Consider the following 17,716-nt stretch of genomic DNA (forward strand, 5'->3'; position numbering starts at 1 on the left):
AGCCCAACTTTCAGCTGACCTGATCAGGCTCCTCAGACAAACTTTGAACAAAGGTTTCTGTAAAACTAGGACCTGAGCTTATTTATTTAACGAACCCAGTTTTCTCCACTCCTCCCCGCAGGGGCTGACACGTGCTGGGATCAGTTCCGTGGGCACCGCCCGCCCTCCACTTCCTGGCCCATGCCACCTCACATTGTGTCAACAGCTTATTTGGTCACTGGTGCCATCACAGTCTAACCCAAGACTGTTCTCACCCAGCATCTAGACATATTCCAGCAGGCACCACTGGACAGTGAGGAGCTGCAGGACCCCTGGCTGAATTACTCCTCTCTCACCCAGAGAAGCTGAGTTCAATTATAGCAGTCCTGCTGTCCCAGGCGAGATCAGCTTACTCAGCAAATGCATAGGATTATCTGTTGGACCCTGTACCACACCAGGCAAAGCCTTTATTCAATAGGTCATGGGGGGAGTTAGGCCTAATCATAATTACAAAGATCAGTTTTCAACCATTCCCGACGTTTTTACTACAAAAATAGTGCCTGGTCCATCCACCCTTAAATATTATTACACAGCGCCAAGACTATGGGGCAAATGTAAAGCAGGTCCATTAGCTTCTGACCAACGATCTCCAAAACATCAACCTGCCTTCTCTTGTTCAGATACTGACAGACCTGCTGTGAATTTACAGAATTTTCTGTTATTGTTTCAGATTATTTTTTATTTTTCCAACTGGTAATGATTTCAGTGTGCTGCCCGGTGTGGCTGGAGTACCGCAATATTCTGCTGTTCCGATCCAGGTGGAATTGTGCTGCTTTGGAGTGGGATTCTAATCTACTGCTTACTTCAATCACACACTGGGTCGCAACCGGAGAAATGGCAATTTAATTCCTAGCAGCTGTTCAAAAATTGAATGATTCAAATAGTTCCCCCCCATTCTGCACACTCCAGCCCTCTCCCCAACCCTTGTTTATTCATTACAAACTACTGGTTATAACCTGGGAGCCCAGCGGCACAGCAGGACTAGCGGATGAAGGTGGGGAGACTCAGTGGGCCTCCGTCCTGAACCGATCTGTGTTTCACCTTCTTCCTCTTGGGTCGAGACTTCCTCTTGGTTTTCCAGTCAACAATCTGCTGTGATTGCTGCTTCAGCATTGCTCTTGTGATGATGTCACCAGCATCGTCACCGCTGTCGTCATCATCATCATCATCATCTGCAATCAGAAAACTCTCAGTTACCCAATACTGGGGGGGAAGGGGGGCAATCGATTAAAATTTTACCCAAGGGGACAGAGAGAGAGGGAGACCGAGAGAGGGGTAGAGAGAGAGACAGAGGACGGGGAGAGAGACACACACAGAGGGAGACACACAGACACACACACACAGAGGAAGAGAGGGGGAGAGAGACAGACAGACATATTCTCAGTCTGATTCCTGTGATTTTTTTGATACTGTTGCTTTAAGTCATTCACTTAAATGCTAATAGGGAGCTGTTCCTATTGACACTAGATCTCAGATATTTCAGAATCACATACCAGCTGCTCCAAGGTTAGACAATTGCTGCAGCAAGATGCTGGTCCCCTGTTCACATTGAACAGGAGACAGAAAGTGAGGAACTTGCTGTGGCCCTTCTCCAGCAAGCAACTGACATGAATCAGCAGGGAGGACCAGACATTGCCAGGAATATCCATATCCCACATAATGAAGCACTCTGCCATTCCTAGATTATTTCACTTTCTAAGTTTGTTTCCTGCTATACTGCCATTAATTATGGATTGTTACATTAAAAATAAAGTTGGTTAACGAAACTGCTGCTGAAACCCTCATCCATGCCTTTGTTACCTCTGGACTTGACTATTCCAACGCACTCCTGGCTGGCTACCACATTCCATCCTACGTAAACTTGAGGTCATCCAAAACCCGGCTGCCCGTGTCCTAACTCGCACCAAGTCCCGTTCGCCCATCTCCCCTGTGCTCACTAACTTACATTGGCTCCCAGTTAAGCAGCGCCTTGATTTCAAAATTCTTCTCCTTGTTTTCAAATCCCTCCATGACCTCGCCCCTTCCTACCTCTGTAATCTCCTTCAGCCCCACAAACCCCGCCCCTCCCCCCCGAGATATCTGCGCTCCTCTAATTCTGCCCTTTTGAGGATCCCTGATTATAATCACTCAACCATTGGTGGCCGTGCCTTCTGTTGCCTAGGCCCTAAGCTCTGGAATTCCCTGCCTAAACTTCTCCGCCTTGCTACCTCTCTTTTCCTCCTTTAAGATGCTCCTTAAAACCTACCTCTTTGACCAAGCTTTTGGTCACCTTCCCTAATTTATCCTTATGTGGATCGGTGTCAAATTTTTTGTCTTAAAATACTCCAGTGAAGCGCCTTGGGACGTTTTACTACGTTAAAGGTGCTATATAAATACCAGTTGTTGTTGTTGATGTTGAAACAGCAGATGACAACTGGAGCTGCAGCTTTATAAAGCTGATGCTAACTTTTGTGATGAAGGGGAATCAAATTCAGTTCCTCACCGTCATACATGTTGAGCTTTTGGGCTGTGGGGATCTTCACTCTCATGTTGTAGGATGGAAGTTTGCCTTCCACACTGGCATGGAACTGAAACACAAGCAAAAGATAGTTAATAAGTGTATCAGCACAGGAGAATGGGGAGTTGGAACAAGTACCTACAATCTACATAGGATATATGGCTTAGAAACTGGCCATTCGGCCCAACCAGTCTATGTTGGTGTTTATGCTCCACTCGAGCCTCATCCCGTCTTTCCTCATTTAACCCCATCAGCATAACCCCCTATTCCCTTCTTCCTCAAATGCTTATTTAATCACCCCTTAAATGCATCTATACTATTTGTTTCAACCACTCCTGTGGTAGCGAATTCCACATTCTCACCACTCTCTGGGTAAAGAAGTTCTTTCTGAATTCCCTATTTGATTTATTGGTGACTATCTTATATTGATGGCCTCCAGTTTTGCTCTTCCCCACAAGTGGAAACATTCTCTCTGTATCTACTCTATCAAAACCTTTCATGATTTTAAAGACCTCTATTAGGTCACTCCTCAGCCTTTTCTTTTCAAGAGAAAAGAGACCCAGCCTGTTCAACCTTTCCTGATAGGTGTACCCTTGTATTTCTAGTATCATCTTTGTAATCTTCTCTGCAGCCTCTCCAGTGCCTCTATATCCTTTTTATAATATGGCGACCAGAACTGTACACAGTACTCCGAGTGTGGTCGAACTAAGGTTCAATACAAGTTTAGCATAACTTCACTACTTTTCAATTCTATCCTTCTAGAAATAAACCCTAGTACTTGGTTTGCTTTTTTATGGCCTTGTTAACCTGTGTCGATACTTTTTAGTAATTTGTGTATTTGTACTCCGAGATCCCTTAGCTCCTCTACCCCATTTAGATTCTTATTTTCCAAGTAATATGTGACCTCCCTATTTTTCTTACCAAAATGTAATCCCTTACATTTATCTGTGTTGAATTTCATTTGCCAATTATATGCCCATTCTGCAGTTTATTAATGCCTTCTTGTAATTTGTTGCAGTCCTCCTCAGTATTGACTATCCCCCGCAATTTGGTGTCATCTGCAAATTTAGAAATTGTGCTTGAGTACAAAGCTTATATCGTTAATATAAATTGTGAACAACAGTGGTCCCAGCACTGATCCTAGTGGAACGCTATTTCCCACCTACTGCCACCTTTTACCCCATCTCTTGGCTTTCTGTCTTGAAGCCAGCTAGCTATCCATTCTGCTACTTGACCTGACTCCACATTCCATTAGTCTACTATGTGGAGCCTTATCGAAGGCCTTTTGAAAATCTAGATAAATTACATCGACTGCATTACCCTTGTCTACTCTCTCAGTTACCTCTTCAAAAAATGTTTCAAAAATCTTAGTGCTTATGTGCTGCCCCCGCCACTGCCCGGTAATGGGACTCTCCTACCCCACCTCCCAATATTGGGACATTCCCCTCCCCTCTCGGTAATGGGACACATTCCTCTCCCCCTCTCAGTGTAATGGGACACTCTCCTCTCCCCCCTCCCAGTAATGGAACACACTCCTCTCCACCCGCTCCCAGTAATGGGACACTCTCCTCTTCCCCCGCTCCCAGTAAACATAGAAGATAGGAGCAGGAGTAGGCCATTCGGCACCTCGAGCCTGCTCCGCCATTTAATGAGATCATGGCTGATCATCCAAATTCAAACTCAGTACCCTGTCCCTGCTTTCTCCCCATATCCCTTGATCCCTTTAGCCTTAAGAAATATATCTAACTCCTTCTTGAATATATAGTAATGGGACACTCTCCTCTCCCCCCCTCCCATTAAAGGGACACTCTCCTCTCTCCCCTTCCAGTAATGGGGCACTCTCCTCTCCCCCCGCTCCCTGTAATGGGACACTCTCCACTCCCCTGCTCCCAGTAATGGGACAGTCTCCTCTCCGCCCTGCCCTCCCAGTAATGTGACACACTCCTCTCCACACACCATCCCCTCCCAGTAATGTGACACACTCCTCTCCACACACCATCCCCTCCCAGTAATGTGACACACTCCTCTCCACACACCATCCCCTCCCAGTAATGTGACACACTCCTCTCCACACACCATCCCCTCCCAGTAATGGGACACTTCTCCCCCTCCCCTGGCCCCCCCCCCCCCCAGTAACGGGACACTTCCCCCCACCCCCCCAAACCACCAGTAATGGGACACTTCCCCCACCCCCCCCATAATGGAACACTCTTCTCTCCCCTCCAATAATGGGAGTCCACCTCGTGGGCGAAAGGAATGGTTCAGAGCAGCCCCAGCAGTGATGTTCCCCCACGGGTGACTAGCCTGCCAAGGCCCACTCGCCACTTTGACCAAGTGTCCAGTTGCTGCCCAATGGGACTGCACCACAACAAGTCGGCTCCTTTAGCGGAGAAGTGGGGCTGGGCGGGTGAAATTAATTATTTTTTAAAGAGAGAAATGGGAAGGAACCACCAAGAAGGACAAGAGCAGCAGTGTCACGGGCACAGCAGAACCCGACGATTCTCTTCCAGTCACACACCATCAGATTTGGAGACAGATCTTCCTCGTCACTTGCTCCAAATCCTACCAAACACCTTCAACACACAGGCTGCAGCAGTTTAAGGAGAAGGTCCAGTGTAACCTCAGGGCAACCAGGATAGACAATAAATGCGGCCTTGCCAGTGACGCAACATCCCGTGAACCAATTAATGAAAAGATAAAGAAGCTGCACGATCCGTCATCTCACCTCATCGTCCTCGATCAGTTGCAGTGCCTTCTTCAGGTCGACTCCCTCAAGGCTTCGATACAGTTCAAGGAGTTTGTCCTCGGTTAGTGACAGCAAGTCCAACACATACTCGTCTGAGGTGGGGCTCAGTACCATGGCTGGAACGCTGCCCTTCGACTGCAGAATTGAGACACAAACTAGTTATGTGGAAATCTCCCAGAACCGTGCAGTAATGCAGCACCTTTCAACATTGATGCATCCCACATTACCACAACATTGCAGAGCACAATTCGCATTTCATAAAATGCATCATGTGAAAATCTTTAGTCCAATATATTCTCAACCAAAACATTGTAAACCATTCACACAGTCACAGGGAAGGCATTTAACACCAATAATATCAGTAATAGCAAACATAGGATCTCAATCTGCCTCACAACAAACATATCTACATTCAAGAACTGGACAATGGGGACAACTGAGAAAAATTCCCTGCAATACGCTGGCATTGATCAGATTTTCTGTGGTGTTTAGGCCATCACTTACAATTTGCACGTGTTGCAGTTTCTCGGAGAGGTGTTCCACGCCTGCTTTAATGGACACAGTGATATGGTTGAGGTATTCAAGGTGCTCCATTATCTTATTGCGCCGGTTCTGCTCATCCTTCATGTGAGCTTGTAGCTCCGTTAACAATTTCTGCTCACTATGTTAAAAACCGCAAGGAAAGCAGAAACATTTGATTTAAAGCAATAATGAACAAATGGAGAGTTCGGTATGAATAGCAGAGCCAGATCCAATGCTAATGCTAACACCTGGATGGCCTACACCCAATGGCATAGCTCCCTGTCACAGCAACAGGACTGGGCACACCAAACTTTGCATTAGCATAGAAAGTAGGAAAGAAGAGAAAGAAAAAAAGCATAAAGAAAAAATAAGTGAAAAGACAGACAGAAAAAGAATGAGAAAAAAGATAAGGGAGAAATAAGGAGGGAAAGAGGGAAAGGAAAGAGAAAAAAGGAGGAAAGAGAAAGGAAGAGAGAAAGAAAGATACGAGAGAAATAAACAAGGAGGTAAAGAAAGAGCAAAAGAGAAAGAGAGAAGCAATGGAGGCCATTTGGCCCATCATGTCTGTACCACCTCTTTGCTAGAGCAATCCAAAACCACTGCCCCGCTCTCCCCCATAGCCTTGCATCAATCCTAAACTAATCCCACTGCCCCGCTCTCCCCCAAAGCCTTGTATCAATCCCAAACTAATTCCATTGCCCCTTTCTCTCCCCATAGCCTTGCATCAATCCCAAACTAATCCCACTGCCCCGCTCTCCCCCATAGCCTTGCATCAATCCTAAACTAATCCCACTGCCCCGCTCTCCCCCAAAGCCTTGTATCAATCCCAAACTAATTCCATTGCCCCTTTCTCTCCCCATAGCCCTGTATCAATCTCTATTTCAAATGTTCATCCCCTTTCCCTGTATGGCTTTAATGTCCTTTCTGGGATGGCCAAAACTGCACACAGTACTTTAACCGTATCCTGTACAAATTCATCATCACACTCTCTGCCCCTATTTATAAAACCCAGAATGCTATTACCCTTTTTCATGGCTTCATCTACCTACACTCCCATTTTGAACAGCTAGGTGTCTATTCATCTACAGCTGTTCCTCAGTCTACTCAAAATACCTCCTCTAAAGCAGCAACTGACCTGGAGTCTTCTCAAACTCTGAATGTGTTTGGATTGAAAAGACTAAACCGAACTGGCCCAGCTTGATTCCTGTTGTGAACCTGCTTTGGAGGTCACATATAGCAGAAGGATTGAACATGAATCACACACCTATGGACCTTATCTAGCAGTCTAGTGTGTGTCAGTAATGTAGACCATACAGTACAAGGAACAAAGTCTGTTCAGGTTACCTCAGTGACAAGACATAGGGTGTTGAGAACAGAACTGTAATCTACACGTGAGCAGAGGATACAGATACATTCTTCGTACCTGGAGAGTTTGGTTTCGCCAGAATATTTCAGATGGTCATACTCTGCCTGCAGTCTCTCTTTCTCCTCCCTCAGCCGCACCATCTGTTTCTCATTCTCCAGTTCCAGCTCCTCCAAGTGCTTCAAGGTCTCTCCCTGCATCACAAAGCGTTTCACTACATCCTGCAACAGAGAGCAAGATACAAGATGAAGCCAGACAACCTCAATATCCTGCATATTTCAAATTGCATCGCAAACATCACTCCAGCACTCCACATCACATTCTACTGCAACATAATTCTAGAACAATCCCCTGCTTACGGTTTTGGGTTTCTTTATTCTATGATTCCATGGTTCAGACTACTCCAGTAGGGGAGTCTGAGCTTCCCAACGTTTTCACTTGCCCAGATAGCTACATAAATCTGTAGTGTCCAGGGATTGAACACAGAACCATCTTTATTTTATCTCAACTACTGCTTTTCACCCCTGCTTTCAGAAAGTGGCAGAATACAATATTATTGCCTTAGGCTCAAACTAGCAAACAAATTTATTAAACAGTAATAGAATAAGTGGCAGTAACACAAGATATAAATTTACAGTAATTAAACATCTGCGATGAACAAGGAGAAAGTAATTTTCTTAAGTCGATGTTCTTTTATTTTTCTCACAATATACAGTAGCCGACCAGCCAGTATCTCAAAACATTCCAGACAGGGGCCCCGCGGGGCACCGAGCACAGGCCGGGGCCCCGCGGGGCACCGAGCACAGGCCGGGGCCCCGCGGGGCACCGAGCACAGGCCGGGGCCCCGCGGGGCACCGAGCACAGGCCGGGGCCCCGCGGGGCACCGAGCACAGTGTCTGGACCGGAGCCAGAGCTCAGTAACCGTGCCTTTTTTGACCCGTGAATCCTCGAGCCACACCTCTCCCTCACGCCTCACCTTTACATCACTAACACCAGTCACGGTTTTGATCCACAGGAAGGATTCCTCAAGTGTGTTGATGGCCCTTTCCTCAGTCACAGTTTCCTGAGTTGCCGGTCGCTCAAAGTGCAGCTCATCGGAGTGAGCAGCTGCTCGCATTGCCTGAGGGAATCACCACAAGAACAGCTCACCATCACTCAGAGACATTTGGTAAGTTCTCCAATGGTACAAACTGGTGATGTTTCACAAGAGCAACAAAATACAACTTCTGCATTGGGACTGGCCGGAACTATTTTACCAGAGCCACAACTAGAGTCAATACTCCCCAGGGTGAGATCTTTAGATTCTGGGTTGCTGCAAACAGTAGCTTGCCCAGTTCATCCTCACTCCACACTGAGTCAACATCGAAGCAAAGCACGCCTTCAGCCCCCCACAAACCCACAGGGCCTGGCTCCTGGTTAGTGAGGTTGCCTAGACTGTGCAGGATTTATTGGGTAGCATGGCAGTGATTTTAAGTTCAGAAGCAGTGTCCTGGCTGAGCTGGGACTGCTGGAGTTCATCACTGAAAGCTTGGATTCAAACACTGCCATCTCTCATTATAAATTTATCTTTATACACAGTAATCAAAGGCCCCTTCTACATGATTCTTACCCGTCTCTCTGCACGTTCTGCCTGTGTTCTCTTCTCCTCAGCCAGCTTCTTGTACTCACTGAGAATCCTTTCCCGTTCCCGCCGTTCCTTATGCATAACCTCCTCGTGCTGCCGGAGCTCTGCCTGGTCAGGGAAATCACACAAATTCCATTAACCGTTACAATACAAAAAGGTGATGCTGCAACACAGTCGCTGGAGTGGTGTGCCAGGGCTCCAATGCAACATGCCAGGGATCCAATATTGCTGCATGGTGCCACCCACTAAATTCGAGTTTAACTTTTTGCTCCTGTTAAGTTTCTCATCAGTACTTTCACAATCCCCAACATCTCCCACCTCTGACTTTCAACAGCTCTATTCTCAGGCCTTCATTACTGACACTCTTGGCACAATGTTCTCTGACTGCAAACAGAACTGCCACAACCCCTCCATTTCTAAAGCTTCTGAGAAGCTCAGATTTCCCTTTAATGCCAGACACTTCTTTTCCCCTCAATTATTCTTTACTCTACAAAATGTGAGTGTAATCAAGACCTGATTGCTATTCCCTTATCACCTCCAGGCTCCACTATTGCAACACTCTCCTTGCCGGCCTCCACTCTCCGTAAGCTTCAGCCCATCTGTTTACCATATCCTATCCTGCACCACCCCACTTACTCATTGCCCCTGTTCTCACTGACCTGTATTGGCTCCCAGTTCCCCAACTACTCGATTTTAAAATTCTCATCCTTGTGTTTACATCCCTCCATGGCCTTGCCCCTCCCTATCTCTGTAACCTCCACTAACACTAACACCTCCCCCCCCCCCCTCCCACCTCCAAACTCTTCATTCCTTTCACTCTGGCATATTTTGAACCTCTCCCTCCCTTCCATAGAATCATAGAAATTTATGGCACAGAAGGAGGCCATTCGACCCATTGTGTCTGTGCCGGCCAAAAAAAAGCTCTCCAGCCTAATCCCACTTTCCAGCACTTGGCTGTCAGTTGCAGGCCCCCACCTCCCTCTGGGTGAAAAAAGTTCTCCTCAAATCCCCTCTAAACTTCTGACCAATTACTTTAAATCTATGCCCTCTGGTTATTGACTTCTCTGCTAGGGGAAATAGGTCCTTCCTAGCCACTCTATCTAGGCCCCATATAATTTATACACCTCAATGAAGTCTCCCTTCAGCCTCCTCCGTTCCAAAGAAAACAACCCCAGCCTATCCAATCTTTCCTCATAGCTAAAATTCTCAGTTCTGGCAACGTCCTCGTAAGTCTCCTCTGCACCCTCTCTAGTGCAATCACAACCTTCCTGTAATGTGGTGATCAGAACTGTACACAGTACTCTAGCTGTGGCCTAACTAATGTTTAATTTAGTTCAAGCATAAGCTCCCTGCTCTTATATTCTATGTCTCGGCTAATAAAGGAAAGTATCCCATATGCCTTCTTAACCACCTGATCTACCTGTCCTGCTACCTTCAGGGATTTGTGGACATGCACTCCAAGGTCCTGCTGTTCCTCTACACTTCTCGGTGTCCTACCATTTACAGTGTATTCCCTTGCCTGGTTATCCCTCCCCAAATGCATTAAATCACACTTCTCCAGATTGAATTCCATTTGCCACTTTTCTGCCCACCTGACCAGTCCATTGATATCTTCCTGCAGTCTACAGCTTTCTTCCTCACTATCACTGGTACCATATTTTTTGATTACACCTCTGTGAAGCACTTTAAGACATTTTTATAACATAAGAACATAAGACACAGGAGCGGGAGTAGGCCATTCGAGCCTTCTCTGCCATTTAATAAGATCATGGCTGATCTACTACATCAATTCCACCTTCCCGCACTTTCCCCATATCCCTCGATTCCCTTAGTATCCAAAAATCTATCGCTCTCGCCTTGAATATACTCAACGATTGAGCCTCCACAGCTCTCTGGGAGAGAGAATTCCAAAGATTCACAAACCTTTGAGTGAAGAAATTTCTCATCTCAGTCCTAAATGGCCGACCCCATATTCTGAGACTGTGACCCCTGGTTCGAGACTCCCCAGCCAGGGGAAACATCCTCCCTGCATCTACCCTGTCAAGCCCTTTAAGAATTTTATATGTTTCAATGAGATCACCTGTCATTCTTCTAAACTCTGGAATATAGGCCTAGTCTACTCAATCTCTCCTCATAGGGACAATCCCCCCCATCCCAGGAATCAGTCTGGTGAACCTTCATTGCACTCCCTCTAAGGCAAGTATATCCTTCCTTGGGTAAGGAGTTCAAAACTGTACACAATACTCCAGGTGTGGTCTCACCAGGGCCCTATATAATTTTTCTGCACTAAAAAGTGCTATATAGAATCATAGAATGGTACAGCACAGAAGGAGGCCATTCGGCCCATCGTGCCTATGCCGGCTCTTTGGTAGAGCAATTAATTCCACACCCCTACTCTTTCCCCACAGCCCTGTAAATTTTTCCCCTTCAAGTATTTATCCAATTCCATTTTGAAAGTTACTATTGAATCTGCTTCCACCGCCCTTTCAGGCAGTTCATTCCAGATCACAACAACTCGCTGTGTAAAAAACTGTTTCCTCATGTCGCCTCTGGTCCTTTTGCCAATCACCTTCAATCTTTGTCCTCTGGTTACCGACCCTTCAGCCATTGGAAACAGTTTCTCCTTATTTACTCTATCAAAACCATTCATGATTTTGAACAAGTCTATTAAATCACCTCTTAAACTTTCTTTACTCTAAGGTGAACAACCACAGCTTCACCAGACTCTCCTCATAACTGAAGTCCTTCATCCCTGGTACCATTCTAGCAAATCTCCTCTGCACCCTCTCCAAGGCCTTGACATCCTTCCTAAAGTGTGGTGCCCAGAACTGAACACAATAGTCCAGTTGAGGCCTAACCAGTCTTTTAAAGGTTTTATAAAGAAATCCGTGCTGACTTTCATTTATTAGCCCATATTTTTCCAAAATGTCAATTAATTTTGTCCCAGATGATTTTCTCTAAAAGTTTCCCCACCACTGATGTTAGGCTGACTGGCCTGCAGTTGCCAGGTTTATCCTACTCCCCTTTTTTAACCAGGGCTGTAACATTTTCAACCCTCCAGTCCTCTGGCACTACCCCTATATCCAAGGAGGATTGGAAGATTATGACCAGAGCCTCCGCAATTTCCACCTTTACTTCCCTCAATAATCTATGATGCATCCCATCTGGATCGGGTGACCTTTCTACTCTGAGGACTGCAAAACTTTTAAGTACCTCTGCTTTTTCTATTTTTATCCTATCCAATATCACTACTGCCTCCTCCTTTACTGCTACATTGGCAGCATCCTCTTTAGTGAAAACATGCAAAGTACACCCTCTGCCTCTACAAAATTTCTTTTTTGGTCCCTAATCGGTCCCACCCTTTCACTATTTATATGTTTATAGAAGAGTTTTGGGTTTCCTTTTGTTAGCCGCTAATCTATTCTCATACTGTCTCTTTGCCTCTCCTGTACCTTTTGTAGATCTCTTCTGTACTTTCTATATTCAGCTTGGTTCCCTACTGTACTATGAACCTTACAATTGTCATAAGCCTCTTTTATTTGTCTTGTTTAAACCTCTATATCTTTATATATCTTTAGTCATCCAGCAAGCTATAGCTTTGGGTGCCCTTCCTTTCCCTCTCATTGGAAGGGGTCTACTCTATACCCGAACCATCTTCTCTTTGAAGGCCTCCCATTGTTCAATTACTGTTTTGCCGACCAATTTTTGATTCTGATCCACCTGGGCCAGATCCCTTTTCAACTCACTGAAGTTAGTCCTCCTCTAGTTAAGTCTTCTTCTTCTTCTTCTTAGGCAGTCCCTCAGAACCGAGGATGACTTGCTTCCACATTAAAAATGAGTTCGCAGGTGATTGATTAGTCCAATGCGGGACCTACAGTCTCTGTCACAGGTGGGGCAGACGGTGGTTGAAGGGGCGGGTGGATGGGGTGCTTGGGTTGACGTGCGCTCCTTGCGCTGCCTGCGCTTGCTCCCGGCGAAGAGACTCGAGGTGTTCGGCGCCTTCCCGGATGCTTCTCCTCCACTTTGTGCGGTCTTGGGCCAGGGATTCCCAGGTGTCAGTGGGGATGTTACACTTTTTCCAAGGCGGCTTTGAGGGTATCCTTGAAGCATTTCCTCTGCCCACCTGGGGCGCTCTTGCCGTGCCAGAGCTCTGAGTAGAGCGCTTGTTTTGGGAGTCTTGTATCGGGCATGTAGACAATGTGACCCGTCCATCGGAGCTGATCGAGCGTGGTCAAAGCTTCGATGCTGGGGATGTTGGCCTGAGCAAGAACACTGACGTTGGTGCGCCTATCCTGCCAATGGATTTGCAGGATCTTACGGAGGCTCCTAAGGCCAATGCTTCTCTGAACTTTTCTCTCTTTGTTGCTCTAAAGCTCCTGCACTCTCACCCAGTGCACAAAGCTAAGTTTGTCCGACAGGGGAGGTGGGGACTGAGTTGGGAACTGCGGAATGCCAACACTCCTCAGCCAAAGGCTCAGCCTGGAGGCCGATACGAATGACAGAGTATTCTGGGCACAAAATGGAGGAGATGCTCCAAAGCCACGTTGACCAACATCAAAATGATTGGGTGGGGTCACCGTTCACCCCCTTCCTACATCCTCACGGTGTCAAGATCTAGGCCACCTGTTCTAATTCATGCTTTTCAAACTGGTATCCCAAGGTCATCAGATTTCTGCATTTGTTGATGTCCTAGCTCATTGTTTCTGTAGTTGTAAACTGAAAAAGACACCGCCTGCAATGATAATTTCCCTTTGGGTAGCGGAGTATTTGGGGAAATTAGAACCCTGACTGGAGCAGGTCAATTCTTTGCAAGGAGTCCCCAACCTGGACAGTTTCCCAGGAGCTCAAAGCTTGAAACTCCTTATTGCTTGGTCTTTCCTTCCTCCCACAGCCTGCAGGCTTTTAAAGCCCAAGGTTGATATCACTTAACCACCACTTCTTGATTTACCTCATCTTTTCTCACTCCTTTCAACCTCAACGGTGCTTGTACTTTAGGCCCTAGCCCTTCACCTGGTTTAAATGTGCCTCATTGCCTCAATGCTCTGATAAGCTCCAGCCAAGAAAATCGTGCTCAGATAATATATTGTTCACACACAAAAAATAACCACCTTGTGGAATACCTGCCGACCCAGCGTTAACACCGAGGGCTCGCCTGGAACTGGGAAAATATCAGGATGTCTGGGCACCGCCACAGCCTGAAGATGCTCGGATCAGGCAATAACGGTACACACCCTGCCCAGGCCTCAGCCTTCCTGGCCCATCAATGCCCAGTGCTACCCACAAGCACAGAACTCCAAGACTCCCAGTAAGCTGATGAATTAAATATGTTTTGTGTGTGTGTTCGGACTGGTACCTTGGCAGCATCACGAGACAGTTGGGCATCGGTGTTGATGACCTGCAGCTCCTTCAGTTCCTGTTGTTGCCGCAGGATCTCAGCTTCCAGTATGTCCAGTTGTTTCTGAAAGGTCACGCTCTCCTCCTGGAAGCAGCAACAAGAGGGACTCAAAACAACCAGAACACGGAAATATATCCAGAAATCATGTCATAACAGATGGAATAACACAAAGGACACACTATGCTACATACTAGAACAGGTTGAGCCATCAGTCTCTCATTTAATATGTCTAAATGCTTCTGTCAGCAGCCAAAGAGCTGCATAGATTTACACTCTTCTGCATGCTAAAAGGTGGTCTGTAGCTGTCACTATTTATTCTTTGCTTTCAGATTTTCTCCTCTCCTGAAGGCACTGACCGACTCTTGGTGAAGCACTTTCACTTGCACTGCTCTCTCTCTGGTACCCTGTGCCAGTGAGCTCAGACGGCGAGTGCCAGTGAGCTCAGATGGCAAGTGCCAGTGAGTCTAGACAGCGAATGCCAGTGAGTCTAGATGGCGAGTGTCAGCAGGTTATTCTATGACAGATGACCCCATCCTGTTCCTGGCTATTGAGTAAGGGCAGGACTCAGCCCGGGGCTGTCGAAACCAATGGCAGTTCGCCAGCTGACAGCAGCACAAACCAACAGACTGGAATGGAAGCGGAAAGCTTTGGTCTGTGAGGCTCAGTACCACATCAACTTTTTTAAAATATTCGTTTATGGGATGTGGGCGTCGCTGGCAAGGCTAGCATTTATTGCCCATCCCCAACTGCCCTTAAGAAGGTGGTGGTGGTGGGCCACCTTCTTGAACCGCTGCAGTCCGTGTGGTGAAGATAATCCCACAATGCTATTAGGGAGGGAGTTCCAGGATTTTGACCCAGTGACGATGAAGGATCGGCGATATACTTCTAAGTCAGGATGGTGAGTGACTTGGAGCAGAACTTGGAGGTGGTGGTGTTACAATGTGCCTGCTGCCCTTGTCCTTCTAGGTTGAAAAGGTCACGGGTTTGGGAGGTGCTGCCGAAGAAGCCTTGGCGAGTTGCTGCAGTGCATCTTGTAGATGGTACACACTGCAGCCACGGTACGCCGGTGGTGGAGGGAGTGAATGTTTACAGTGGTGGATGGGGTGCCAATCAAGTGGGCTGCTTTGTCCTGGATGGTGTCGAGCTTCTTGAGTGTTGCACCCATCCAGGCAAGTGGAGAGTATTCCATCACACTCCTGACTTGTGCTTTGCAGATGGTGGAAATGCTTTGGGGAGTCAGAAGGTCAGACACTCGCCACGAGGGTATTTGAAAACTCCACCAGCAAGCAGCCATATTTTTAGTTTAAATATGTAACCTATTTTGATACGTCACTAAGAATTAGACAAACGCTGTGGCCGTGATTTTATCAATGGAGGCGGGTTGGGTGTGGGTCAGGTGGTTTCCCGCTTCCAGTCCCACCCCCAACTGCATCCAGACATGATTTGACGTTAATTGACCTTGTTAAACCCGCCCTGCGGGCTTGCGGCCAATTAAAAGGAAGCCGGTCAGATGGCGTCATTTGATGACACGTCATCTGCTGGTTTTCTTAAAGGGACCACACACATTTTTTTTTGACAGCTGATTTCTCAGTGTTTGACAGCATTGAGGTGCTGCAAACACTGACAATCACTGTACAAAGGTGACCTCTTGCACCCAGGCTCCCTCCATAGGTTGGAATAGATGGCAGCTGCAGGTGAGGTGATAGGAGCGATCTGTCACTGGTGAGAGAGGTTCTCCTAATGAGGTGGCACTGGACATGGATTTCAAAACTTGTAACCTAATGAAATGTGTAAATGTATTAAAAATGCATTTCCCAACATTTTCTTACCTCTGAGACTCACCAGTGCAACACTGGATCCTTCACACCACTTCTGCAGCCGTCATCAATCCAGAAACATTACAGAAGACTCTCAGCACGCCTCACTTACCTGGCATGGTGTCCGGACGTCGGCAAACCCGAGCCAGAAGCAGCAAAATTCAAAAAGAGCCTGTCAACTACTAGCAACTACCTGTTAATAGGCAAGTAATTGCCTTTAATCCGCTTCCCGGCGCTAGGTGTCGGCTCCATGCGCAAATCGGGGACCCGACACTTGGGAAAATTGTTTGGAGGCGGGTTGACGGAGTGATCGCAACCTGGCGTCAATCAAAATGATTTTAACCTTTGACCCGCCTCCATACCCGCCCTCTGAGCGCCGGCAAAATCCAGCCGTCTTCTGAATGTGATCCGCAGTTTCACTCCTCCCACTGTGCGCAACTCCACAATCATTCATTATTAAGGGCTATGGCGTGAATTTTCGGTTTATGTGAAAGTTCGAGTACCACATAGACACGCATTTTCCTGCCTCCTCATTACACAAAATGTAGTGGTTTCTACAGAACTACTTTCACTTTCAACAGATTCCCAGAAATTGACCTTGTCCCTACAATCTAGCAACTATGTTTATCAGTAATCTGACCTTTGCAGAGTTCCATAATGCAGCAATAAATTGGCCTATTTGAACTATTTTGCTTACTGGATTGTACATGCAGGGCCTGGGAAAGGGGGTGGAGTGGCTCGGGGAATGACATAGGATTACATAGGATATACAACACAGAAACAGGTCATTCGGCCCAACCAGGCCATGCCAGCATTTGTGCTCCACTCGAGCCTCCTCCCGTCTTTCCTCATCTAAATCTATCAGCATTTTCCTGAAAGCGTAGGGCCCATTAGGGACCAAAGTGGCAATCTGTATGTAGAGCCGGAAGATGTAGGTGAGGTTTTAAATGAATATTTTGCATCTGTGTTCACTATGGAGAAGGACGATGTAGGCATAGAAATCAGGCAGGGGGATTGTGATATACTTGAACAAATTAATATCGAGAGGGAGGAGGTACTAGCAGTTTTAGCAGGCTTAAAAGTGGATAAATCCCCAAGCCCTGACAGGATGTATCCCAGGCTGTGTGAGGCAAGGGAGGAGATTGCAGGGGCTCTGACACAAATTCTCAGAACCTCTCTGGCCACAAGGGAGGTGCCAGAGGACTGGAGAACAGCTAACGTAGTACCATTATTCAAGAAGGGTAGAAGGGATAAACCAGGGAATTACAGGCCAGAGAGCCTAACATCAGTGGTAGGGAAATTATTGGAAAAAATTCTGAGGGACAGAATTAGTCTCCACTTGGAGAGGCAGGGATTAACCAGGGATAGTCAGCATGGCTTTGTCAGGGGGAGATCATGTCTGACAAATTTGATTGAATTTTTCGAGGGGGTGACTAGGTGTGTGGATGAGGGTAGTGCAGTTGATGTAGTCTACATGGACTTCAGTAAGGCTTTTGACAAAGTCCCACTTGGGAGACTGGTCAAGAAGGTAAGAGCCCATGGGATCCAGGGCAATTTGGCACATTGGAACCAAAATTGGTTTAGTGGCAGGAGGCAGAGGATGATGGTCGAAGGTTCCTTTTGTGACTGGAAGCCTGTATCCAGTGGTGTTCCGCAGGGATCGGTGTTGGGTCCCTTGCTGTTTGTAGTGTACATTAATGATTTATAGATATG

General features: G+C 46.7%; 2 protein-coding genes across 2 annotated transcripts in view; both read right to left on the reverse strand.

The window, feature by feature from the left end:
• LOC147097820 (ral guanine nucleotide dissociation stimulator-like 1) overlaps nt 1-1,715 on the reverse strand; it is a 119,816-nt gene extending 118,101 nt beyond the window's left edge. The window contains exons 1-2 of the mRNA XM_085971435.1: nt 1,533-1,715; nt 1,081-1,242 (exon numbers count right to left, since the gene is read on the reverse strand). Of these exons, the coding sequence (XP_085827561.1) occupies nt 1,081-1,242; nt 1,533-1,715 (345 nt within the window). The remainder of the gene's footprint in view (nt 1-1,080; nt 1,243-1,532) is intronic.
• Nucleotides 1,716-2,523: 808 nt separating this feature from the next.
• The window catches only part of odad3 (outer dynein arm docking complex subunit 3), a 32,155-nt gene continuing 16,962 nt past the window's right edge, over nt 2,524-17,716 (reverse strand). The window contains 8 exon segments of the mRNA XM_085971964.1: nt 2,524-2,586; nt 2,589-2,606; nt 5,262-5,417; nt 5,787-5,943; nt 7,228-7,388; nt 8,144-8,287; nt 8,777-8,899; nt 14,145-14,270. Coding sequence (XP_085828090.1) covers nt 2,524-2,586; nt 2,589-2,606; nt 5,262-5,417; nt 5,787-5,943; nt 7,228-7,388; nt 8,144-8,287; nt 8,777-8,899; nt 14,145-14,270 — 948 coding nt within the window.

The sequence above is a fragment of the Somniosus microcephalus genome, chromosome 31 (genome assembly GCF_052327205.1).
Source record: "Somniosus microcephalus isolate GS21.2 chromosome 31, FLI_Smic_1.0, whole genome shotgun sequence".
NCBI classification, from domain to species: domain Eukaryota; kingdom Metazoa; phylum Chordata; class Chondrichthyes; order Squaliformes; family Somniosidae; genus Somniosus; species Somniosus microcephalus.